We start from the raw sequence: 27,248 nt of genomic DNA, 5'->3' as shown, positions 1-27,248 counted from the left end.
CTTCCGATTGAGAGAAAGAGTATGGTCGAGCGGGACCTTGATAAACTAGCGCTTTGCGGGAGGCAACCCGTATTTTATTGTTTTTTTTTTTTTTTAGTTTAGTCTTTTCTTTTTGTTGTGTGTTTTCGTTTTTTGCTTTAGAGAGGTAAGGAGAGTGTATCTAATGCTTGTGGGAGTTTATTTTTGTGTATATTTTGATCTAGAAGGCTGATTTAAAAGGAGAAGAATAAGCTGAATTGCACTCGTATTCGATCGGGCTGAGCTCGCCCGATCGGGCGCGCGTACAAGTCAGCAAAGTCTGTCAACTTCGACAGGCCATAACTTTTGCGTTTCTTATCCGATTTTGGCGTGTGACCTATCGTTGGAAAGATCTTCAAGTCTACTTTCCAAAGAAATTAAAATCATTGCATTATGATTTATAGATCAAAAGTTATGATCAGAATAGTGCACCTGACTCAAAATTAGACTTTTTCCCACTAACAATTTGTTTCATTCTTGCCCAAATTTGTTCCAAAGAGATGCATTGCAATCCTCGAGGCTTTGGTGACATTGATGTGGTGATGATGATGAGTAGTCACCTTGACTACTAGCTTCCCTTTAAGACAATGAGGACATTGTCCAATTTAGCTTGGGGGGAGGTTCTCGTGTTCACATGGTATATCTTTCACTCTCTCTTTTTATTTATTTATTTATTTTTTTTGTTTTCTTTTGGTGTGCTTAGTATAGATTTTGTTGCTTTCTTAAGTTAGTTTTATTCCAATGAATCATGAATCATGCTTCCCTGTGCCCCATACTTGAGAAAATTGTTTTGATTCTTGGTATTTGATTTTGAGCATTGTGGATTAGTTGATCATGACTTGAAGTTTAATTATTTGGATTCCTAAACATGCGTCAATTTTGCCCAACTACTTGTGAATATAGTGCTTGACTAGTTGATTTGGTTAGGAATGCGTGATTAGTTCCTGGTATGTCAATGAATTTGAGTATTGGTTTGCAACGATGAGTAGTGTTTCATAACTCACTATTATGCACATGTGGAGGACGAAGGCATTTGTTCTTTTAGGTAGCCTTCAGATTTATTAGATACATTTGTTCCCTTCTTGCTAGCCCTGTTGTTGCCTTGACTTTTTATTGTTTTTAGCCACATTACAAGCCATGTTTGCCCCATTGGTTACTAGTCCCAAGCTTGGCTTGGGGGAGCTATTAGTGAGTGAGGTGAGGGAGTTTGTAGTGTGCACATTATTTGCACAATTTGGGTGAGAAGTATTTTGTTCTTGATCATATTTTTGTTTTGATGAGTTTAAAAGTGTATATATTTGAGAAAAATAAAAGTGTGATGAAAAAGAAAAAAAGAAGTTCAAGGAAAAAAAAAGAGAAATTGAAAAAAAGAAAGTGAACTTCTAATGAAAAAAAAAAGAAAAAAAAGTGTTTCATGTTCAAATTATCTAAGTGAAGGTTAATCAAAAGAAAAGAAAGAAAAATTTGAGTTTCAATGTAAATATTTGAGTTTTGAGTTCAAAGTTTGTTATTCACTCTTGTTCTATATTATCATATTTTTATGAGTGAATTTTTTTTTTTTTTTTTTTTTTTTTTTTTTTTTTTTTTTTTTTTTTTTGTAAGTATTGGGATTGATTTTTATGATTGGAGTATGTTTGGTGATTTATGTTGGAGTTAGTTTTGTTGGAGATGATTATGACCATTATTTTTGGTCATGTGTTTATTAGGATATGGCTCCCTTTTTGCATAGCTTTTCTCTCACATATTCCCAAATTTATCCTACCCTTTTCCCTAACCTTACATTACAAGCTTTAAAAGACCTTTTGACCTTGTGCATAGGGTTGTGTAAATATGAAAGTGTTGTTTATCAATGCAAGTTATGACTTGACATATTCCGAGTCGACTATTAGGTTGAGTGTATGTCTTTTTAAACACACGAGTGTTGTGAGTTTGGGAGGGCATTGTTCACATTAAAGGGGTTGGGATGGAGAGCGATCGAGTACATCTTTTACTCGCCACATAAATGAGAGTTGAGTGTGTGAGCACTAGTCTTGAATTCTATATGCTCTTGTGGTTTGCTCTATTTGACAATTGTTGGGGAGGAAGGGTGATTAGATGGATAAGATTGGTTGATTTTGAAACATGTTCACTTGATTTACCTTGAATCGTTTGTGCTTGATTTTTATATTGGGGTGAGGCATGTTTTATTTGTTCATTGAGGAGCTCTTTGCTTAGGGACAAGCAAAGGTTTGGCTTGGGGGAGTTTGATGTGTTCATTTTATATATATATTTATCCCCGTCCCTTGGTCGTAATTAGTAGTGTTTTTGGCTCCTACGAGCCACTTTTATTACTAATTTGTGTTTTCCAGTGCTTTGGTAGTTTTGCTTGAGTTTTGTAGGAATTTGTGTACTTGGAGCAATTTCCCGGGTTTTTCGAGGAGCATCTACAAGTATTGGAAGACCGCGACCGCTTTCGATAGCCCAAGGCCGATTGGAACCAGATCAAATCGGTGATTAAGGGCTCGGTTATGAAGATTTGAGGACTTGGGCCAAGTTCGGAGGCCCAAGAGTTGGAGATTTCGAAGCCCATGAGCATCGCCCAAGTCCACTCTCTCCGCCCGGAGGCGCGCCCGGTCGGGCGGGCCAAGTCAACATGCGCCCGGTGCACGCGCCCGGCCGGGCGCGAGAGAAGCTTTTGGGGAGAAAAAGGCGGGCCCGGTCGGGCGAGCCCTTGCCCGACCGGGCGCGTGTCGTTCCTCAAAGACAATTAGCTTTCCGCTTTGTTTTGTTTTAGCGTGAACTCTTGCTTAGTATTAATGTAATTTTATTAGGCAAGATTAGGATCTCTCTTATCATTATTATTACTCTAGTTTAGTTTTTTTTCTCTCCCTTCTCTCTACTTAACTTTCTCTCTCTAGATTTTATTTTCTTTCCTTGTTCCTCACACTCTTGTAATTCCGCCGTCTTGGTACGATTTCTCCTTTAATTAATCTCAGTATTTTACTCTTTCCGATTTTCTGTTATGTCTTGGTTAATTATTATGTTTTGTTTAGTTTTGATTATGTCCGAGTAGTTTAATTCTAGGGTTTATGGGGATCCATAATTAATATGAAGGGGTAATTTATTATTATTGATTATTGACTATGCATGATAATTTCTTATTGAATTGTTTTAATTCTTTGCAATTAGATTATGAATCGAGCAGATGTAATTTGATTGTGAATGTTTAGCAATATTGAATTGATGAATCGAGCAGATGTTAATTTGATATTAGAGGCTATTTTCAATAGGAACTTAGATCTAGTAAATTGCGAGAGCCTGTTAGATCTATGTTGGTTAATAAATTGCGAGAGCCTGTTAATCATGTTATTTATGCGATGTTGATTTATTGATTGTTATGTTTTATCCCGGAATATTAATTATTGGTGAACCTATGACCCTAGGCCTTCTTATTATTGACTTTCTCCCTAAACTTAATCTCCGTAGAATAGTTTCACATTAAAAACAACAAATTGGTTACTTTAATAATTTAGACTATATTAATTATTTAGGAGTAGAAAGACCAGTTTCCCTGTGGATTCGACCCTACTTCCCTATCTACTTTAGTTAGAGGATTTAGGTAATACTTTTGATTAGGTGATACGACTTTTACCCTGTCACATGGTCGGATTTATGCAATGCAATCAAACAAACCACAACCAAATAATCAACACAATAAACACACAATAGGCACTAGGTCCACTAAACACAACCAAAGCTCAAACAAGGCCAATAGATATTACACAATCAAGCCAAGCTCTAAGTCTCCCACCTAAAACAAGCAAATCACCAAGCCACTAAGACTTAATCCAATCACAACCACAACAATTCTAATATCAAGATTATGCACTAGAATCAACAAATCCAACACAACAATTTACTCAAACAAGCATGCTTTGTCATGTATGAAAATCAATTCCTCACCCTCACTTACAAAAGTTCAATTCTCAAAACACACCAAAATTCATTCAAACTCTATAATACTTGGCAATTATCAATTATCAATCACTCATAACCAATTTCAACAAGCTTTCATAAGCAATTTCATGCAAAAATCCAAGAATTCAAGCACAAAAATAGTTGAAGGGAGGAACGATTATACCGAGCTTATCGTGGGTGTAAAACCCGCAAATGAACCTTTCTAACCTTCCCTTTGCTTCCTTGAACTTACTCCTTCAACCAATTGCTCCAAATTTATCTCCCAAAGAAAACCCCCAAATCGATTTTCAAGGTTAGGGTTTGAGTAGTTTGGGTGATTTTTGGGGTTAAATGTGATAGAAGGAGGTAGTAATTTGTGAAAATGGTGAAAAGGAGTGAAGATTTTTGTAAAAAGAGTTGAATTTGGGTGAAAATTTGGGTGAGAATGAAGATTTGAGTGAGTATGGAGAGGAGGAAAAGGAGTTCTAGAGAGAGAGAGAGGAGAAACGTGAGATTGAAATGAGGAGAATGAGAAATTTTTTTTTTTTTTTAAGCTTAAAACCCGAGTTTACAGCAGCTGGAACAGGGTACGCACGGACGTGCCGAATTTGGCACGGACGTGCGTAATCTGGCAGTAGCAAAATAGTTACTGCCTGATTTGGCACGGACGTGCTGGGTTATGCACGTCCGTGCTGAATTGTACACACGGACGTGCTGATTTTGGCACGTCCGTGCCTATCTTCGAAGCAATAATTGGAGTTCCTGCCTGATTCTGCACGGACGTGCGATGTTCTGCACGTCCGTGCTTACCTGATGCTGTACTTTCCCGTTTTTTTTTTTTTTTTTTTTTTTTTTTTTTTTTACTAAAAGTAAGGCATAGTAATAATAATAAAATTATTATTATCACCATTATTATCATTATTATTTAAAAAAAAAATTGCCTACTACTTCCTTTTCACAAAAACCTTTTCGTACTTCTCTTTTCATCAACACCTACAAAAGACATTGAAAGAAAAGTTAGTAATAATAAAGTGATGGAAATTAAGTAATAGCTTATTGAGAGAGAGAGTTGAGAAACTCGGGTTGCCTCCCGGAAGCGCTCTTTTAACGTCACTAGCTTGACGACCTCCACACCTAGGAGATAAGATTACATTGAGTTGATTCTAAAACACCCACATGAGCACCCTCGTAGTAAAGCTTGAGGCGATGCCCATTCACCTTGAAAAATCTCTTGCCGTCCATATCCCAAACTTCCACGGCTCCATGAGGAAACACTTCCTTGACGACAAAAGGCCCACTCCACCTTGATAAAAGTTTCCCGGGAAACAATTTCATCCTAGAGTTATAGAGGAGTACCTTATCGCCCTTTTGAAATGCTTTCTTTTCAATGTTCCGGTCGTGGCAATCCTTAGTGCGATTCTTATAGTTCCTGGCACACTCATAGGCTTCCAACCTTAGCTCTTCAAGCTCATGCAAATCAAGCCATCTTTGCTCTCCCGCGCTAGCCAAGTCGAAATTAATCTTCTTGATCGCCCATTGGGTTCGGTGCTCAAGCTCCACCGGTAGATGACAAGATTTTCCATACACTAGCCGGTATGGAGTTGTGCCTATTGGGGTCTTGTACGCCGTCCTATATGCCCATAGAGAATCGTCAAGCTTTTCCGACCAATCCTTCCTATTCTTAGCAACCGTCTTCTCGAGGATTAGCTTTATTTGACGGTTAGACACTTCCGCTTGTCCACTTGTTTGTGGATGATAGGTAAGGCCGAATCTTTGGTGGACCCCGTGCTTTCTTAGCATCTTTTGAAAAGCACTATGAACAAAATGTGAACCATTATCACTCACCACCGCCCTTGGAATACCGAATCTTGGGAATATGACTTTTTTGAACATCTTCATGACAACCTTGTGGTCATTGGTTGGGGAGGCAATGGCTTCCACCCATTTTGATACATAGTCGACCGCCACAAGGATGTATTGATTTCCATGAGAATTCGGAAATGGCCCCATGAAATCCATACCCCAAACATCAAATACCTCAAGCTCAAGAATCGGTTGTTGGGGCATCTCATTGCGCTTGGATATGTTGCCGGTTCGTTGACACCGGTCACAAGTCTTCACAAATCCCCAAGCGTCCTTGAAAATGTGAGGCCACCACAACCCGCTATGCAAGATTTTCAATGCAGTTTTGTTGGCTCCCATATGCCCTCCACATGGATCGGAATGGCACATCTTGAGCAATTCTTGCACTTGTTCATCCGGGACACACCTACGGAGCAAACCATCTACTCCTCGTTTGTAGAGAATGGGATCATCCCATACATAATGTCTTGCTTCTCTTTTTAGATTCTTCCTTTGATTCTTGGAGAAATCGGGTGGACATTCTCCACAAGCCAAGTAGTTCACCAAGTCGGCGAACCAAGGAAGCTCCTTTTCATTCAAAATGTAAAGCACATCATCTCTCAATTCATCACATATAGGGATTTCATCATCGCTAGCTCGCACATTCTCTAGTCGGGAAAGATGGTCCGCAACCACATTCTCGGCCCCCTTTTTATCACGGATTTCAACATCAAATTGTTGGAGAGATAAGACCCACCGAAGAAGACGTGGCTTGGATTCTTTCTTTGCAATAAGGTACCTAATGGCTGCGTGATCGGTATAGACAATAGTTTTGGAACCAATGAGGTAGTTCCAAAACTTCTCAAAAGCATGAACCACGGCAAGAAACTCTTTCTCCGTTGTGGTGTAGTTCCGTTGAGCTTCATTCAAGGTCTTAGACATGTAGTAAATCACGTGAAGCTTCTTCTCTACCCTTTGCCCCAATACTCCTCCAATCGCAACATCACTTGCATCGCACATAAGTTCAAATGGCAAATCCCATCTTGGCCCTTGTACAATTGGAGCTGAGATTAAGGCCTCCTTTAATTTGTTGAAAGCTTGGAGACACTTTTCATCAAAAATAAAGATGGAATCCTTTTGAAGAAGAGCATTTAGGGGTCTAGCAATTTGTGAGAAATCCTTGATGAATCTTCTGTAGAACCCGGCATGCCCCAAAAATGACCTTACTCCTCTCACATTGATTGGTGGCGGTAGCTTCTCTATCACTTCAACTTTGGCCTTGTCAACCTCAATCCCTTTGCTCGAAATCTTGTGACCAAGGACAATTCCCTCTTCCACCATAAAGTGGCATTTTTCCCAATTCAAAACCAAATTGACCTTCTCACATCTTGCCAAGCACTTGCCCAAGTTGGACAAACAATCCTCGAATGAAAGGCCCCCTACCGAGAAGTCATCCATGAAAACTTCCATTTCGGCTTCAAGCATGTCCCCAAAAATACTCATCATGCATCTTTGGAAGGTTGCCGGTGCGTTGCAAAGCCCGAAGGGCATCCTCCTATATGCAAAAGTTCCATAGGGACAAGTAAAAGTTGTTTTCTCTTGATCATCCGGGTTTATAGGGATTTGAAAGAAACCCGAATAACCATCAAGAAAGCAGTAATACTTGTGCTTGGTTAGTCTTTCAAGCATTTGGTCGATAAAAGGGAGAGGAAAATGATCCTTGTTGGTGGATGCATTTAGACGTCTATAGTCTATGCACATCCTCCAACCGGTCACCGTTCTAGTTGAAATGAGATCACCATTCTCATTTTCAACTACGGTCATTCCTCCCTTTTTAGGGACCACATGAACGGGGGAAACCCACCTAGAACTCGAAATGGGGAAGATGATGCCGACATCAAGGAGTTTGGTGATTTCTTTCTTCACCACCTCCCCCATTTGAGGATTGAGTTTCCTTTGCCTCTCAATGGAAGGCTTAGCACCCTCCTCAAGTGTTATGTGGTGCATACATAAAGCGGGACTAATACCTTTGAGGTTATCTATGGTATAGCCTAAAGCACCTTGGTGGTCTCTCAAAACACCACATAACATTTGAGTTTGGCACTCATTCAAAGAAGAATTCACAATAACCGGAAAAGTTGAATTGGGGCCCAAAAACTCATACCTTAGGTGTGATGGTAGAGGTTTCAACTCTACCATTGGAACACCCTTACCTTCTCTTGAGGTAGCTACTTCTAGTGCATCATGTGTTGTGATTCCCATGCACACTTGCTCATCGCTTGATTCCGTACTTCCTTCAAGCATCTCCTCATACAATGCCATCTCTTTGCTTTGGTCACCTATCTTTTCCTTGTTCAAAAGGACATTCTCAAGGGCATCATTAGTAGTGAGCAAGTGCTCATGCATGGAAGTTACAATAGGATCAATAGTATCAATCATCATGCAATTATCAAGATTAGAGCTTGGATATTTCATGCTCTCATTCAAGTCAAATTCTATTACCTCATCTCCTACTTTTAGTGAAATTTTAGCACTTTTAACATCTATTAAAGCACCCGAAGTAGCAAGAAAAGGTTTTCCTAGAATTATTGGAATGTTAACATCTTCGTCCATCTCTAACACAACAAAATCCACCGGGATTACAAACTTTCCTACCCTTAGAGGAACATCCTCTACCTTACCCTTTGGGAATTTAATAGAGCGATCGGCCAATTGTAGGGTGATGTTGGTGGGTAGAAGTTCCCCTATCCCAAGTCTTTGGTATACCGAGTATGGCATTAGGCTAACACTAGCCCCTAGGTCACACAAAGCATTATCAATTTGCATCTTGTATATCGCACATGGGATAGAAAAGTTACCGGGGTCTTTCAACTTGGGTGGCATCTTATTCATGATAATAGCACTACAATTCTCGGTGAGATTCACCGTTTCAACCAATTCACACTTTCTCCTTCCACTCAAAATGTCTTTTAAAAACCTAGCATAATTAGGCATTTGCTTGATAGCGTCGGTAAAAGGAATTAAAAGATGAATTTGCTTCAATGTCTCAAGAAACTTCCCAAATTGCACATCTAATTTGTTTCTAACAAATTTATGAGGATATGGTAGCCTTTGCAATTGTTTTGTTTCCCTCTCTTTTTCTCTTTTCTCTTGACTCTCTTTCTCAAAATCATTCTCTTTTTCACATTCTTTTTCTTTCTCACATTCTTTTTCTCTTTCACTCTCTTGATTTTTCTCTTTTTCTTGCTCACAATCACTCTCAAAGGGAGGCTCACTCATGTTTACTCTCTCATTGCTTTTCTTAGGAACACTATCTTCCAACACCTTCCCACTCCTAGTAGATATGGCGTTAACGGGCCTCTTAGGATCTAGTCCTTGGGGTGGAAGTTTGGAAGTGCTAGCCCCTTCCTTCAAAGCATTGGCCAATTGTGAAATTTGAGTTTCAAGCATTTTATTATGAGTCATTACTTCATTAAACTTCTTGTCACTCGTGGCCATGAAAGTGTTGAACATTTTAGCTTGACTTTCCATCATTTCCTCTAGATTAGACTTACTAGGTGATGCTTGGGCATAATAGTTATCTTGGGGAGCTCTATTACCTCTCACATTTGAATTGGAAGCATTTTGATTAGAAAAACCTCTATTGTTATTGTTGTTCCAATTATTCCTATTATTAGAGTTCCCCCCTTGGTGATATTGGCCTTGATTCCCATAATTCCCTTGATTATTATGGTTATGGTTACCATAACCACCTTGTTGGTTGTAGTTACCTTGGGGATTTTGGTCCCTTTGGTTCCTATTACCCCATTGGTTTTGGTTATGGTAATCATAATCATTTCCTCTTTGATTATAAGCATTTCCCCCTTGTTCCCTTCGATTAGGTGGTAAATATCTTTGATTGTCATTCCTATGTCTATTATCATAAGACAAAGCATTGACCTGTTCGTTTTCATTATCATTACCCTCTTCATAATGGGATTGGGGTTGGGAATCATAATTACAAGAAGAGGTATCATGGTCATATGACCCACAATTTTCACAAAACAAACACCCATGTGGCATGTTATTAGATGTAGAAGGAGAAGAGTTAGAATTCATACCTCTCCCCTTAGATTGGGAGGGATGCTCTTGTTGTGAAGTGGAAGTCTCTAGCTTTGCCTTGATAGATGTCATCTCCTTGCCAAGATTGGCTATTTGAGATGTCAAATTATTGATGGCGTTTAGGTGATCGACGGAGTAGACCGCATTCCCTCCTTTGCTTAAAGACTCCCTCTCTCCTTCTTGCCAATCCATGTGGTGTCTCACCACATCCTCAATTATCTCGATGACTTGTTCCTCCGTTTTGTTCACAATCGGGCCACCCGCTCCCGCATCCAAGCTAGTCTTTCCTTGTGGGCTCAATCCCCCATAGAAAATTTGAAGCACTTGATATGATGGAATGCCATGATGAGGGCACTCCCTTTGATATTCTTTGTATCGTTCCCATGCCTCATATATGGTTTCACTAGCCCTTTAACGGAAGCCTTGGATCAAAGCCCTTGCTTCGGCCGTCTTCTTTTGAGAATAGAATCTTCCTAAGAAGGCCGTGGTGACCTCGTCCCAAGTTCTCAAGGAGTTAGGCCTCACCTCCTTCTCAAGCCATTCAAGAGCCCTTCCTATCAAAGAAAAAGGAAATAGCTTTAGTCTCACAAACTTTTGAGTTACCCCATTTACCTTGATTGTGTTGCAATATTTCTCGAACTCGTTCAAGTGTGCAAGAGGGCTCTCATGTTTTGCTCCACTATATTGCCTCCTTTCAATCAAATTTATCATCGCGGGCCGAATCTCGAAGTCATTGGCTTGAGTGACGGGTGGAGCAATGCCGCTTGAAGCTCTATAAGCTCCCGGAGTTCCCAACTCCTTTAAAGGTCTTTGAGGTGGTGGTTCCGCGTCACCCATTTGATCTCGATCCTCCTCGAAATTGGTCTCTCTAGTTGGGGGAGTAATGAACGGCCTAGAACCGGTTCTTTTTCTCCTTCTATAAGTTTGCTCAATCTCGGGATCGTAAGGTACCAAGATCCTGTTATGAGTTCTGCGCATACACTCTCAACAAACGCAATTAGTACCAAGGCTACAAGTGTAGCCAAAAAGAAACAATTATTTTTGAAATTTTTATGGTTTATGGTGAACTAGACTCAAGTAATCAATTAGCAATCAACAACACCGCTCCCCGGCAACGGCGCCATTTTGATGGGCGTTAGAACGGTCGCTCATTCCACACTCAATCAAACACATTTATTAACAAACACCTTACAAACCAAGCGTAATGACAAGTAAGAGTTCGGTCCACAAGGAACGGGATATGGTTGCTAAAGATCTTAACACTTAAGCTAATTCGAAGTCAATGGTGAATTGGGTTTCGTCAAGTAGACAAACAAACTATGGTTCTAAATCAATGGATTAAAGACACTAGGGAATGGAATCCACTTAACCAAGGCAATTAAGCAAACGGGAGTAAAATAGACAAGTTATAGCAAGGACTATATGTAAAATCAACCTCATGCAATAGGAAAACAACTCACACTACTAAACTTAGATTCCTCATTAGTCTAGCAATAGATGATACATAATCAAATTACAATAAGTAATGACATACTCAATTTACACTTCCATGTCAAATTAGGCACATCATGCTATCAAATTCCTAAGTCAAGGGTAGCTAATCCTATCATGAAGAACTAACAAGCAATCTCATATAATCAATTTAATTGCAATACAAACATCAATGTTCCTCCCATATTTGCATAACTAACCCAAAAGGTTGAGCTTCACCCAACCCCTAGCAAGAAGACTACTCACAACTCATATTTATAAACATGCAATCAACAATTAGGGTTCTAACTACTTCAATAATTGGGAGAAAGTGGTTAACGATTGAAATAACTATCATCCAATAACAAATTACCAAGAACTTAAGAAGATTTAAATGACATGCAAAAGCAAATGAAATCAGAAATTAAGTAGAAAAAGGTTGGAGAAATTACTAATTGAAGCTTGAAATTGAATAACAATGGAGGAACTTGTCTTCTACAATGATTGAGATTGAGAATTCCCAACTAATAATTGAATCTAACTAATGATTTGAGAGAATTTATGTTTCTACAACTACAAACTAAAAGGAAGCTCTGAAAACTTGGATCCCCCTTTACAATAGAGTCTAAGGGGGTATTTATATGACCCTCAAATAAAAAGGACGGAGAAAACAAGAGTCGGGATTTTCTGCAGGTGCGCACGGACGTGCCAGGGGTGGCACGGACGTGCAGCCAAGGTGGCACGGACGTGCCACCCTAAGCACGGACGTGCAGATTCGGGCAGTAGCTCAGATTTGGCCAGGCTAACTGCACGGCCGTGCAGTTTATGGCACGGACGTGCTGGCTGAGATGCACGGACGTGCTGAATCCTTGCACGTCCGTGCCAAATCGGGCAGTAGCAAAGTTTGACTGAGACTGTCCTGCACGGCCGTGCAGGACATGGCACGTCCGTGCAGGGTCTTCTAGGCCCTTTTCTTCACATTCTCTTCAGTTTTGCTCCTTTGTTACGGCTTCTAAACTTGGTTTGTCATCCATATGCTTCAAATCATCGGTTTTTGGTCCTGAAAACTCAACAAAAACACTAAAAACCCGTGAAGCAAGGGATACACAAAAATTGAATGAAAATAGGATAGAAAGTGAACCAAAATGCTAACATTTCAAGTAAACAAGGTTCAAAAATCACCCTAAAATCGTATCAAATAACAAGTTATCATGATGCTGATTCGCTTTTGGCCAGGAAAAGAAAGAAAGGGAAAAGTGTGATTTTTGGAGATGTTGCAGCAGGAGAAGGGCCTTCGTCTAGATCTGGGCCTGGGCCGAATTCTACTCTGACTTTTGAAACTAACATTGTGCTGACTTATGCAGGGGATGGGCTTGCGGTGGTTGACCCAAATCAACCACCTCTAGCGCAGTGATCGGGCTAATTTGGAATTGTCGGGGAATTAAATGCCCAACAACCCCGATTATTCCTAATATTAAAAGACTTGTTGGGTCTTTTGATCCGGATTTCATTTTTCTCTCGGAAACTAAATGTAGCCCGGATTTAGTCTACAATCGTTTACGACCGTTAGGTTTTAATTTCTACAAAGGTGTTGCCTCGAATGGCCTTAGTGGTGGTCTTTGGCTAGGTTGGAAAGACAAGAACTTGTTTAATGTCATTTTTGTTTGTGTCAATTTCCTTGTTGTTGATGTTAACGATTTGATTAATGGAAATTGGAGGTTGATTTTGGTTTACGGTGAACCTAGTACTTCCAATAGGAAGGAGGTTTGGGAATGTCTTAATCAATGGACAACTCCAACTCTTAATTTACCGATCACTATTGTAGGCGATTTTAATCAAGTAGACTCGCATTTAGATAAAGTAGGAGGAAAGTCTAATACCATACGTGGTGCAAACTTGTTTAATGATTGGAAAGATCTCAACGACCTTCACGATATTATTTACGAGGGGCCAAAATTTACTTGGTCCAACGGTAGGGAAGGGGATAGTTTAGTCTTAGAAAGGCTAGACAAAGGGTACGCTAATAAAATTTGGCTAAATAAATTTCCACATGCTTGTATCACTCACAAACCAATTCAATTATCAGACCACGCACCTATTATTTTCCACAGTCAGCCAAGAAATAAAAAAAAGAGAAGCATATACAAACTGGATCAATGGAGTTTAGCGTACAGTGAGTGTATTAGTGCTGCTCAAACGGGGTGGGGTTCAGCTCAGAGGGGATCGCCAATGTTTAAACTTGCAAGGAAAGCTCAGAAGGCAAAACAAGAAATTAAACGATGGTCCCTTGACAAAAGGGAAGAGTGGAGGGGAAAATGGGATCAATTTGAAAAAGATTTATTAGAAGCTCAATTGATTCTGGAAAATGATGGGGATGATGAGAATTTCAAGCAAATCAGCAAAAAATTCGAAGAATACTCCAAGAATATGGCGATCTATTGGAGACAGAGGGCAAAAATTAATTGGAATTACTCGGGAGATACATGCTCGAGGTACTTCTTCAATTTTGTTAAAGGGAGGAGAGCTCAAAATAAAGTGGAGGTCATCAAAGATGAAAGAGGTGATTGGGTGTCTGAGGAGAAGGAAATTGCAAGGATTGCAATAAGTCACTTCAGTGCTATCTACAGGGGAGGTCACGATGACAGTGAGACAACAAGAATTGGTGATGTTGAAAACGGCATCAAAGGCATATCAAGGAAGCTGACAGAGGATCAAAGAGATTCTCTCTCGCGGCCTTATACAAGACGGGAGATCAGGAATGCTCTCTTTGCCATGAAACCGTGGAAAGCACCGGGTCCTGATGGGATTCCAGCAGGTTTCTATCAGCAAAATTGGAGCTGGGTGCAGGATGATGTAATTGAGGCAGTCCTATCTGCTCTCTCTTCAGGTAATATTCTGAAAGAATTTAATTGCACGAACTTAGCTCTTATTCCGAAGTGTGACAATCCTGAAACTATTGATAAGTTCAGACCCATTGGCCTCTGCAATGTTACCTACAAAATAATCTCTAAGTGCATCACTAATAGGCTGAGGAAGGTGATTAGTGAGTTAGTAGGCCCTTTCCAAAACGCCTTTATTCCGGGTCGAGCTATTTTTGATAACATTTTAATAGGACATGAATTGCTAGAATGTATCAGAAAGACAAAAAAAGGGGTGAAAGGGAAGCTAGCTGTTAAAACAGATATGAGTAAAGCCTATGATAGAATTAGGTGGGATTTCTTAAAGGAAGTTTTAATTAAATTTGGACTGCCTGACTTGATGATTAGAACGATTATGAATTGTGTGTGTTCTGTCTCTTTATCTGTAATTATAAATGGCTCTCCTCAAGATAAGTTCCTACCTAAATGTGGTCTTCGTCAAGGGGATCCCTTATCACCCTGCTTATTCATACTATGTATGGAAGCTCTGTCTGGTCTTCTTAAGATAGAGGAAGGGAAAGGTATCATCGTGGGACTAAGTGTAGCTCATAAAACCCCTAAAATAAGTCATCTTTTCTTTGCGGATGACTCAGTTTTCTTCTTACAAGGCAAAGAAAAGTATGTGCAAAAGTTAAGGGAGGTGCTTAATATCTACTGTAAGGCCTCAGGTCAAGTGATCAACCAGGAAAAATCAGTGCTCCTTTCTAGTCCTAATATGAATGATAATGAGGTAACTGGGCTTAGTGATCTACTAGGCATTAAATGGAGCAATAAATTTGGTGTGTACCTTGGCATACCAGCTGATTTTGGAGAAAACAAACAACAGATTTTCGGTGGGTTAATTGACAAGGTAAGAGAAAGGCTAAATGCTTGGAATTCAATTTTCTTATCTCATGCTGGGAGACTTTCCCTTATTAAGTCTGTGTTAACAAGCTTGGGTACTTATGTTCTATCTGTGTTTAAGTGTCCTATCAATATTCTGAAAAAGATTAACAGTATAGTTGCCAAGTTTTGGTGGCTAGGGAACAGGACTGGCAAAGGTTACACAGGAAGAAATGGTACCATCTCACACAACCGAAGGAAAAAGGGGGTTGGGAATCTTGGATGCTAGACTTTTTAATCAAGCTCTCCTAGCTAAACAAGGGTGGCGCATTATTCATGACAGTGAGTCCCTCATTAGCAAGGTCTTTTGCCCAAAATATGGGATTGACAGTAGTAAGTTATTTGATTGCAGTTGGGAAAGTAGAAGTACTGGTACTTGGGGGTGGAAGGGAGTCAAATGGGGTTTGCAGGTTCTTAAGCAAGGGTGCATGTGGTCCTTAGGTGATGGGTGCCAAGCTAGAATTCACCATCCCTGGGTAAAGGGCAAGGCACCAGAGTGGAAGAATCATAATAACATTTTAACTGACTCTGTTTGCAGACTAGTGAACATGAATGGTGAATGGGATTTAGATATGTGTAGGATGTGGTTTGTTGACAGCACCACACTGCAAATCCAGCAGTCTCAACATCTGGAAGCAGGATATGATGATACTGTTGTTTGGAAAGGAAATAGAGCTGGGGTCTATACTGTCAAGAGTGGCTACAGATTCCTTTTTGATTTAAAGTATTGCTCTGGGCAAGTTCATTCTATGGGTTTGAAAAATAACAGATTCTGGAAAGAATTCTGGAAACATGATGGCACTCTTAAGCAAAAAACCTTTTTGTGGAAAATCATTAAAGGAGCTTTGCCTGTTGGATGTGAAAGGAAAAGAAGGGGACTAGGAGACAATCACCTATGCCAACTTTGCCTTGATAGTGAAAATGTGGGCAGTCAGCATCTTGAATCTATGGAGCACTTATTTAGGGACTGTATCTTTGCTAGACATGTTTGGAAAGGCTGTAATCTGGGTATCAATGTGGACTTCCAAGACAATATTCCAATCAAAGACTGGGTTCAGAATTGGCTAAGGTTGCTGGGTACCAAAGGTAAGAATATGGAAAGAAGTCTGCAAATCTTCTTTGCAGGGTTTGAATGCATATGGGAGGCCAGAAATGGTGCTATATTCAAAAACTCTAAGCCTAATCCTCGGTCAGCTATTATGTCAATGGAAAGCAGAGTTGCTCTTAAAGTTCAAAAACAGGAGCAGGACAGTTACCAAGAGCAGGAAAGTGATTACCCTCCTGGGTTTTGTCATATCAGTTCGGATAAGCATCAACATCTGGACCTGATTACTGGGACAGGGAAGTGCACGACTACTACTTTGAAGATCAGAAAATGTAAGCAGCAGGGCAAATTTTCAGGCTGGAGTTGGGTTCTGGAAAATGATGCAGGACTGGCTAGCAAGGGTGAGGAACTGTGTGATCATGAAGACAGTGACAACTGTGTTCTTGCTGCTATTTATAAAGGCCTCAAGATAGCTTTGGATGGGCTCCAATGCCATGTCCAGATTTACTGTCAACATCCTAAGGTGCTCAGGTGGCTGCAGGGTTTGGAAACAGGAGCTCAGAGAACCAGAATTCTGCTTAGAATTTTTTTTTTACTTATGCCTTATTTTCACTGTTTGTCTGCAGGTCTTTTGAAGTTTGGAGACTAGGTCTCTTTGTATTAGCTGTCAAAAAAAAAAAAAAAAACCAAAAATCATAAAATAAAACAAAATGCACAAATCTATATATGCTTATGATTCACAAAAGTGCCACTAAAGAAGATATTTCGATTTCCTCAAGTATATTTGGACTTTTTTTTTTTTAAGTGAGATCGACTCAGTTTTTGACGCCTCACGATATTCTTAGTTACTCGTAGTTTGTTGGAGGTTGTACTTGGTATAATACAAGTAGAATATTTAACTTTGAAATTCTCTTCTCTCTTTCCTGTAGATCTCCCACCTCATCCGTCTTCCTCTCTCTTCGACTCCATTTCAGATTCTGCTACTTCTTGCATCAGGTAACTTCAATTCTTCAACACTTTGACTTTTCTTTTACTCAATTCAATCGTTAGGGTTTGCTATTGATGTTTTCCCCTTTATTTATTTGCGCGATTTAGGGTTTGCTCCCATTAATTCTCAAATTTTATTCACTTTTTTTAAATTAGGGTTTCCACCATACCAATTTCGGATTCTGTTCGACACCTGGGTCTTGTTCAATCAAACTTCTTGCACAAGGTAAGAATTACGTTTCAGAGCTTCCATGGTTTTGCTGCTACTAGAATGAATCTTGTAGATGCTGATTATTTGCTGATATAGAAAGCATGTTAATTGATTCTGTATTTGTATTGCTCATTAGATTGTGTTATTGCTTTAGTATTTGTTGATGTTATTTAATTCTTGAAAATGAATTTGGGCGAATCATGAATTCATGATATTGATCTCAATTGTTATTAGCTGATAATTCTCGATTTCTCGATGCACCTTGTAATTACTTAATTGGCCAACCTACTGAATTCCCTGAATTTTTGTTGTCGGTGTGTTGGTTTTCAAAAGCGAGTTTTTTAGGAAGAGGGGTATATTGAGAATTATGTTAGGTTGTGTTTGGATACTCACATTTCATTTGAAATCACTGATTTCAATTCCAGATTTTCAATTTCTAGAATTCAATTCCAAGTTTCATGTTTGGCAAATTAAGAATTTCAAATTTGGAATTTGAAATTCCAAAAACTTGTTTGGGAAAACAAAAAATTTCAAATCCTAGATTCAAGCTAAAACGATAATACACTTCATCAGCAACAAAATTGATTTCTTTTGCCACCAAATTTCAGAATTTGTTTTTGCTTTTCGCTTTTTTTCCCAAAATATAAACTTTTGCACATGAATTTAATCAACTCAGAGAATTAAAAAAATTAGAGAAAAAAAATAAGAAATAAAGAAGAACAAGAAATCTGCCGCACAAATTAAACAAATTGAAACTACAACAAAATTGAAGCATGAATTTGGGGAAAACTTAACAATAGAGAATCCCTAATTTCATCAAATTGACAAAATTAAACCAAAAATTAGGGGAAAAACGAAAGCTTATCAAACAAATTGAAAAGAGAGGAGGTTTGAAGAGTAGAGAAATTCAAAAGCTAATTCAAGGGAGGATTAAGGTGTGCTTTAATGGAGGATTCAAGGTAAGCTTCAATGGCAAAGAGAACACAAAAGCCACTACAATGGAGGATTAATTGACAAACACGTCGACAGAGGAGATCGAGAAAGCTCAGTAGTTCCGTTAATGGAGAAGAACATGCTGCTTGATAGTAGAGAACTCACGATCTTCTTCAATGGAGGAGAGAGAAAATAGGAAACCCATCCATAGGAGAGAGAATTTGAGAAATTAGGAGAGAGGGTTGGGCTTTTTTTTAGCTGTTGGAATTTCAAATGACACCTTTTAAGTTGGAATTTTAATTCAATCAAAATTAACTTTTGTTTCAAAACCTTGGAATTAGGCCAAATCCAATTCCCAAATTCAGAGTAAATCCAAACAGTGTAATTGGGCCAAATCCAGAATTTCAAATGAAATTCTGGTTTCCAAACAGACCATTAAGCATTTTGTTGGTGTGTGTACTCATTCTTTATCATCGGCGTATGGAATTTTGTTGCAATATAGAGTTATATTAAGGCCTGGTTGCTCTGTTTTATCAATCAATCAATCAATCAATCAAAGCCTTAATCCCAAAAGTGGGGTCGGCTAACATGAACCAAATTTGATTATTCCGTGTAGTCATCAACATAAATCTTTCTCCTCCATCCCTTACGATCCAAAACTTCATCCTCACGTAAATCCATGCACTTCATATCCTTCCTCACTCCTTCCAACCAAGTCATCTTTGGTCTCCCTCTTCCTCGTTTAATCCCTCCATGGTCCCACTCTTCCACTCTTCGCACCGGTGCACCCTCGGGTCTCCGTCTTACATGTCCAAACCAACGCAGACGATTTTCCCTTAATTTATCTACAATGCCCGCCACACCTACTTTCTTGCGAATAACCTCATTTCTGATTCTATCTCTTAAAGTGTTTCCACACATCCACCTTAACATGCGCATTTCCGTAACCTCCATCTTTTTAATATGCTCTTTCTTAGAAGCCCAACATTCTGTACCATAGAGCAACACTGGTCTTATGGCAGTCCTGTAGAATTTTCCCTTCAACTTTAAGGGAATGCTGCGGTCGCATAGCACTCCCGTGGCCGCTCTCCATTTAAGCCACCCTGACTTAATCCTGTGGGTCACGTCTTGATCAATGTCACCATTCTTCTGGATGATCGACCCTAGGTACTTAAAACATTCACTCATGGTCAAATCCTTTCCATCCAAACTCACCACTTCATTGCTTGTCCCCCTCTGAGTGCCAAAACGACATACCAAATATTCAGTCTTACTCCGACTTAGCTTAAACCCTCTAGATTCCAACCTTTGCCTCCATTGCTCCAACTTGACATTAACCCCATCCTTAGTCTCATCCACCAAAACGATATCATCTGCGAACAGCATACACCATGGAACCTCATCTTGAATTGGTCTAGTTAATTCGTCTAGAACCGTTGCAAAAAGAAAAGGGCTTTTTGCCTGGTTGCTCTGTTTTACTACGTAGTTTATTGAAGTGGTAGAAGACAGCTAATTTCGAATATGATTCAGTATATTATATGACAGTTATAGTTTAGTTCTAGTCTTTTTGCCTTCCATGTAAGTATATTGTGATTTAGATGACTGCATTTGTCAAGTTGAATGGGACTATAGATAAATCCCACAGCAAAGAGTGCTATATGACTTCTTTTTTCCTTGGTGGGGAGGGAAATAGGTCAATCGCCATTAGTGTTTGATTGTTCCTTCTTCAATTCATTATTTCGCTAAACACTCAATCTTGCTTCACAATATGGTAGTGATCGATTCATACGGAATGGACTCCTATGAGGCTTAAAAGTACAGCAATCTTTGATAAGTATGTTTTGCCTTGGTAATCTACGGTTCTACATACATATGCTTCAGGTTGTTGCATGTTATTATTTTTATTGATTTTGAATAAAGTTTGTGAATCATATTTTAATGTGTCCACTTGATTTTTATCTGCTTCATTTTTTTCCCTGGAAAGCTTATTTGCTGGGTGGCATATTTATATATACATCCTCCATTCATTTTGAATTTCTGGCACTTAAGTGTTGATAGAAGAACTAACCTGGATTTTTCTCTTTATGAGATGTACTTCCTGCATCTTCATACCAAAATGCAGTTTTTGAGCTGGTTTTTGAATCCAAATGGATGCCAAGAAGTTCATTCAGTTGGTCGAGGAGAAGAAGAAGCGAGTTATGGAAAGGAAAGAAGCCCCGTTCAAATGGCAGCAGAGACTAGAAGCTGCTGCTAAAGCAAGAGCTGATGCTGAAGCCAGAGAAAGGAAGGCAAAGTTGGCAAAAAAGAATAAAAGAAAATCTGTATCTGGTTATGAGAGTGAAAGTGAATCTGACAGCAGTCATGGGGACAGAAAGTCCAGAAAAAGGTCTCATAATCATAAGAAGCACAGAAAGCACTCCCATTCTGATTCTGGGGATGAGAAGAGGGAGAAGAAATCCAAGCATAGGTCAAAGAGACACTCTTCGGACTCAAATGACAGCAGTGATGATTGTGATAGCTCTGAAGAAGATAGAAGGAGAAGGAAGCGCTCTCAGAGAAAGCACAGTCGGCAATCTCGTAATGGTTCAAGATCCGAGGATTCTAGTTCTGGTTACTCTTCTGGTGAAGATGCTGCTGTGAGGAGATCTCACAAGAGGCACCACAAACGCAACAAGAGGTCAGACACTGATTCTTCTGATTACGCTGAAGAGGATGATCGGAGGAGAAGCCATTCCAAGCGCCACAAGCGTCATCGTCGATCCAGGTCTAATGACTCAGATTCTTCTAGTGATGATGACTCTCTGGAAAAGAGAAATCACATGAGGTCCCGCAAACAGCACAGAAGATCACACAGTGTTGATTCTTCGGATTCTCATGGCCACAAGCATGATAGGAGGAGCCGATCATTAGGAAAATCATCTGATGATAACTGTGATGAAGCTGCCAAACATAGACATAAGAAAGGTGACCGTCACCATCATCACCATCACAAGCATGCGAACCACAGCAGCGTGAAAGAACTTGCTGCTTCAGGTAGTCAACCATCTGAAGCAAATGGAAATTATCTGCACCATGGAGATACCAATACCAATGGCCATTTGAATGGCAACTGCTCAAAACAAGAGGTTGGCACAGAGGTTAAAGGACTGATTGACCCTGAGAATGGACACCTTGCTGACCTCAGCAAGTAATTACGAAGGACTAAGTTTTTCGTTGAACTTGATTGTCGTCTTGTTTTAGCATTTTCTATCGTTGTTAAGGGTTTCTGTGAGGAAGTCATCTTTCTCTTGTTTCCGGAGCTATCCTAGGCTCCTAGCCTTTGCACAAGTATTGAGTTATTGACCTTGCTTTACATTACCTAATGTGGGTTCATTGTTAATTGTACATCAACTTTAGTGTGTTTTGCTTTATACCAGTTCAGTTAGCTGATTTGATGATTTGTTTTATATATTCTCTACATAATTAAGCCAATTTTAGATCTTTTATGTTGGTGTTTTAGGGTGATTCTGAAGGATTAGGAGTTTTGGACAAGGTACCTTGGTCCTAGGAACATTATGCTTTTTTAGAGAGCACCCTGAATTTTCCAGTTTAATTAGTCTTGCTGATCATTCCTGTCCGTAGTTCTAGTGATAACAAACTCAGCAACAATCTATTATGATAAACATGGTCGTAATAGTTATTTAGTTCTCGGTGGTAACTTGTCGTGTGAGCGATTTTATGCAGACATTACATACTAGCATTTCATGGAGAACTTGGCATTTGAACGAGATGGAATAGTCATGTTGTAGCTCACACTTTTCGATCCCTATGCTTATTGAGACAACAGCAGAAATTTGATTTTTTTTTTTTTTTTTTGACAGCAGTGAAAAAGGGCAATCAGGCCCCTGGAAAACCAATAACTAAGATACTAAAACAATGGAAGTTAGGAATCAGGTCCCTAACAGCAGAAATTTGATAAAACAGCAGAAATTTATACAAAGTAGGATGATAAGATTTGTTCTTATGGTGCTTCAATCACAAACCAAGAGGTTGATAATTAGGGGCAATTAATCGTAGGAAGACTATGACAGGCTCGAAAATATTTATGATTATCTAGTAATTTAGAAAAGTCAGAGCTAAATCTAAGTAGCTAGTGTGTAGCTCGTATGCTCTGTTGTACATAATCTTGGATGTTGTGACGTTGTGTTGTTAAGGAATTTGGGAATTGGCTATAAGAGGCCATGGAAGGGTATGTTATAAACAAATACTTGTACAATAACAATGGGGTCAAGGCCTTGTTAAAAAAAAAAAAAAAAAAAAGAAGGATAAAATAAAATAAAATAAAAGAAAAAAGGTCAAGGCTTGGTGTAGTTGGTGACACCTTGTGACCTCATCCTCCCAATAGCAAAAAAACCGCTAGGGTTGAAGTTTGGTCAAATCCTCCTTACCATTTTGGTACTTTTTCCGTTTTTTTATTGTATTTATTTTTTACACAATTCTCCATGCAATTTTGTAATTAATAATTAGAAAACATTATATCATCGGTGAAATCGTGAATACTACTACAAACCTGTTCATTGAAACACTCAATTCATTAATGTAAAAATTAGAAATATCTATTACCTTAGGTGTTTCTCTCTAGTTCAAATTGATTCATTTTCTCGATTACTTCCCAATTCTAAATGGGAAGAACAAAAACAATCTAAGGGTGTAATATAATTCATAGTGCAGGGGATTAAAATTTAAAAGTAAGTTATTATGGCATGGTTCATTATTATATTTAGTTCAATCGTATGTTATCTTGGTTGACTCAAGAAAAATAATTTATTAGTGTCAATTATGCAAGTTAGCGGGCTAGGAAATTATTAGTGCCATTGTGCACATTTAATAGGCAAGGAAAGAAGATTAACATTATGTTTGGATAGAGTCCATAGAGAGAAATGGAGGGAAAGGAAGAAAAGAGAAAGGGAAGAGTGCATCATTATTTATTTGGATACCTAATGCAAAAAGGGAAGGGGAAAGGAAGGGAAAGGAAAAAGAGGGAAGGGAAAGGTGAGGCAAATGAGAGGGTCACTGTAGACACCTAAATGTGTCTCCCCAAAAACCAAACCCAGGGATGAACAGTGATGAACATCTTTCATGTCAATGATTATCGAACGAATTGAAAGTGTGAAAAGTCTAGGGATGCGGTTGTTTTTAATAAAATACTCTTTCTATTTTTGAAAATGTGCTCTATTTATGAAAATAGCCGGTCCAATTTAGTTTATTCCATGATAAGTGTCCAATAATAGTGTAGTTGGATTGGGATTGCAAAGAGCCTTCCAACGATATATTATAAGCCCAATTCCGATGAATAATGAGGAAGTTATGACCAAAATACTAAGTTGGGCCCGAAATGAGTTTTATATACGGCCCAATGATCTAGTGGAGGGTCCATTAATTATTATTCCTAGAATCATTAGGATTGACTTTAATATTCTAGAATAATCTAGAGGGTTCTTTTTAATTCTAGTGGAATTAGGATTAATAATTATATTTTAAGAAAATAAAGAATTTTATTTGGAATAGTTTAAGTGTTTTAATGATAAATCTGATTTTAATAATGATGATAAAATACGGGGGTCTAATTACTTAATTGTATCAAGAAAAGGATTCCGTACAAACGTGTTTTATCTTTTAACCAACGCCAAACGCCGGCTATGGCGCGTTGCGACAAGGCTGTCGCGTTGCGTGATCTCTGTCATTCCGCGCTGAACCCTGTCGTTCGTGACAGGAGTTGTTTTACTCCAAATCGAATTCGATCTTTTTCTGATCGTCTCCGGACTATTTTCTCTAGGGTCAATATTCCTCGTTTTCAAAATCATCAACAAGCTTGATCAATAATCACCAATTCTCTGTCTTCTCTCTCTTAAGCATTAGCTTATTCTTTCTCCCTCTTGCTTTCTAAACCTTGTCTTTACAAACACATTTCCGCATTCACAAGTTCTAGACACACCTAGCCAAGTTCGAAGTTGCCTTCGCCCTCAACGTGAAAGGTTGATACTTTATGAGGGTTTGGTCTTAAAACCTTGTCTTTTCAAGCATGACCCTACGAAACAACAACAAATGGAGTGAATGAAGGAAAGCTTAAGCAAGCTCTCCAATGACTATAGATTCCAGGGTATTAGCTCACAAGGGGTCTTAGTGGATAAGGAACTTCTTCCGCAGAAGTTCAGTGCTAATGATCTATGATGTTGCTTTCGATCGTCTCTATGATCAAGGATTAATCAATCATATTGGCCGTACTGAAGATCCAACGCCAGAAAAGCGATCTTCGAGATTGAATCCTAACTCTTATTGCAAGTACCATCGAGGAAATGGTCATACCACGGATGAATGTTACAGATTTCAAAATCTCATTCAAGATCTCATAGAAGCAAACAAGATCCCATTGTCTTTAGCTAGCAAGAAGACCAGGAGATGATAAAGCAAAAGACACAAGGCGAGCTTCAACGACAAGATTTCGTGACATCTTCTTCTTTTTATTTTTTCTTTCCCCAATAAGTTTAGCATAGGCACCTTTTATTTTTCTTAGATTTTATTTTGTAGGATTTTTCTTTTTTTCCTTTTAATAAAATGAGCATTTCTTTCCTTACATATGATCACTCCATTACATTTAAAAAAAAAAAAAAAATCCATGCCTGTAGACACCCAAATGTGTCTCCCCAAAAACCAAATCCAATGATGAATACTTTTCACGTCACTGATTGTCGAACAAGGTGAATGTGTAAAAAGTCTAGTAATGCGGTTGTTTTCAATAAAATACCTTCTTTATGTTTTCGAATAATCTACTCTATTTATGAAAATAGCCAGTCTAATTTAGTTTGGTCCATGATAAGGGTCTTATAATAGTGTAGTTGGATGGGGCTTGAAAAGACCTGTCCAACAATATATTATAATAAGCCCAATTCCGATGAATAATAAGGAAGTTATGGCCAAAATACTAAATTGGGCTCAAATCGGATTTTACCTACGATCCAATGATCATGTGGAGGGTCCAAAGGTTTAATCCCATTCTTAAACCAATTAGGATTTTATTAGAAGCTTCTATAAGTTTCTAAAAGATCTTAATTATCCTTTTTGAAAAGATAAGATTAAAGATTTTGAAATTGAATAAAAACTTTCCTTTTTAATTCTATTTGAATTTAAAGATGTTCAAAGACAGTCAGATATTATTTTCGTGCCTCATAATTTTTATTCAAATATTATATGGTTGGATAGATCTTGAAATTACATTTCCAATGATATATTATAATATTAATTTCGAGCTATAACGAAAAAGATATGAAAGAAATACGAAACTCTATCCAAAACTGACACCCTTTCACTATTTCGGCCATATCTTTTATTATACAAAATATTTTAATGTGATTTTAATTGGATTGGAAATTAGACTTCAAGATCTTTCCAACTATATATTATATGACTTATTTGGAATTCTTGATCAAAAGATATAATAAAAACACAATCCGCAAAAAACTGTCTCAACGTGAAACGACATTTATGTCGCACCGCGTGATTTCTGTCGTTTCGGGATAGACTCTGCCGCTTTGCGATAAAACCAATTTTATTCCGATTCAAATTCTAACTCTTTTATGTCGTTTCCGGACTATTTTTTCTATAAATAGTGTCCTCAATCCTCGTTTTCAAATCATCAACAAGCTTGATCACCAACAATCATCTCTCGTATCTCTTCAAGCAAAGCTTATTCTCTCTCTATTCTTTTTCTAAGCCTAGCCATTTTCAAAATACATCATACCTCATTCACAAGTTTTAGACACACCTAACCAAATTCGAAGTTGCCTTCGCCCTCAACATGAAAGGTTGATAATTTTTGAGACTTTGGTCCCAAATCTTATTTCAATTCTTTGATTAGGTTTACTGTTTAATATTATCCTTGAAGTTACTAATGTGTGTATTGTTTTGATAGAAAGAGATACGAGGCATCAAAGTAAGTAATTCGATTATTTACTATTCTTTTGATATAGAAATCATGTTTATAATTATATATTAATTCCTAGAATCATGTTTAGGATATTAACTAATATTTCTAATATCATTTATGTTCCTAGTATCATGTTTAGGTTGCTTCCTCTTATTCTTTCTAATATCATGTTAAGGATAAAGCTTTGATTTTTAATGTTTAGTGACATGCTAGGATTTGTTATTAATTATGTTAGTATTTTGTCCCCGTCCCATGGTCATAATTAGTAGTTTTTTTTGGCTATTTAGAGCCACTTTTATTACTAATTGGTGTTTTCTAGTGTTTTTGTAGTTTTGGTTGGCTTTTGTAGGAAATTGCACTTCTGAAGCATTTTCCCGGGATTTTTGCATTGTGGAGCGACTACGAGCATTGGAGGAGCACGACCATCCTTCGTAGCCCAAGGCTGGTTAGAGTCATCGAACCGGTGATTAAGGGCTCGGTATTTGAAATTCCGAGGCATTAAACCGAGTATTCAAGACCCAAAGAGGAAATCCAGATTGGGCCGAAGAGTCGAAGCCCAATTGAAGTCCAAAGAGTGCCCAAGTGGCCTTGCCGGGCCAGGAGAGCATCCGCCCGAAGGCCCGCCCGACCGGGCGGGGTGGATATATTGAAGCAAGTGCTAGCGCCCGATCTCGCGCCTGGCCGGGCGCGAGAAGTGAAGACTTGAAGAAAAAGGCGGGCCCGGCCGGGCGGTGTGGCGCCCGACCGGCGCGAGTCCCTGATGATGTTTTTAGCGTCGTATTAGTTTGTTTTAGCTTAGGATTTCTTACTTAATATAAATACGATTTTGTTAAGCAAGTTTAGTACTTTTTTAGACTCTCCTTACTTTCTATTATCTCTCTACTTAGATTATTTTCTCTCTCTAGATTTCTCTCAACTTTACTCTTGTTCTTGACTCAACCT

General features: G+C 38.6%; 1 protein-coding gene and 1 non-coding gene across 3 annotated transcripts; both read left to right on the top strand.

Moving 5' to 3' along the window:
- Positions 1 to 10,234: 10,234 nt before the first annotated feature.
- On the top strand, positions 10,235 to 10,340 carry LOC145603222 (small nucleolar RNA R71). Its single transcript, XR_014104752.1, has one exon. It is a non-coding gene; the product is annotated as a small nucleolar RNA R71 (small nucleolar RNA).
- A 6,733-nt stretch (positions 10,341 to 17,073) lies between these two features.
- Positions 17,074 to 21,789, top strand: LOC145602997 (uncharacterized). 2 transcript variants are annotated; one of them, XM_081659134.1, is made up of 3 exons: positions 17,074 to 17,208; positions 17,356 to 17,425; positions 20,466 to 21,789. In XM_081659134.1, the coding sequence occupies exon 3, from the start codon at positions 20,491 to 20,493 to the stop codon at positions 21,532 to 21,534; it is 1,044 nt and encodes a 347-aa protein (XP_081515260.1). In that variant the 5' UTR covers positions 17,074 to 17,208; positions 17,356 to 17,425; positions 20,466 to 20,490; the 3' UTR covers positions 21,535 to 21,789. The 2 variants fall into 2 exon arrangements, with proteins under 2 accessions (XP_081515260.1, XP_081515259.1); XM_081659133.1 differs by having other exon boundaries at positions 20,433 to 21,789.
- Positions 21,790 to 27,248: the final 5,459 nt, after the last annotated feature.

Source organism: Chenopodium album, chromosome 21 (assembly GCF_948465745.1).
Source record: "Chenopodium album chromosome 21, dcCheAlbu1.1, whole genome shotgun sequence".
Classification (NCBI taxonomy): domain Eukaryota; kingdom Viridiplantae; phylum Streptophyta; class Magnoliopsida; order Caryophyllales; family Amaranthaceae; genus Chenopodium; species Chenopodium album.
The sequence above is the reverse complement of the archived record's forward strand: the minus strand, read 5'-3'. Positions and strand labels throughout refer to the sequence as shown.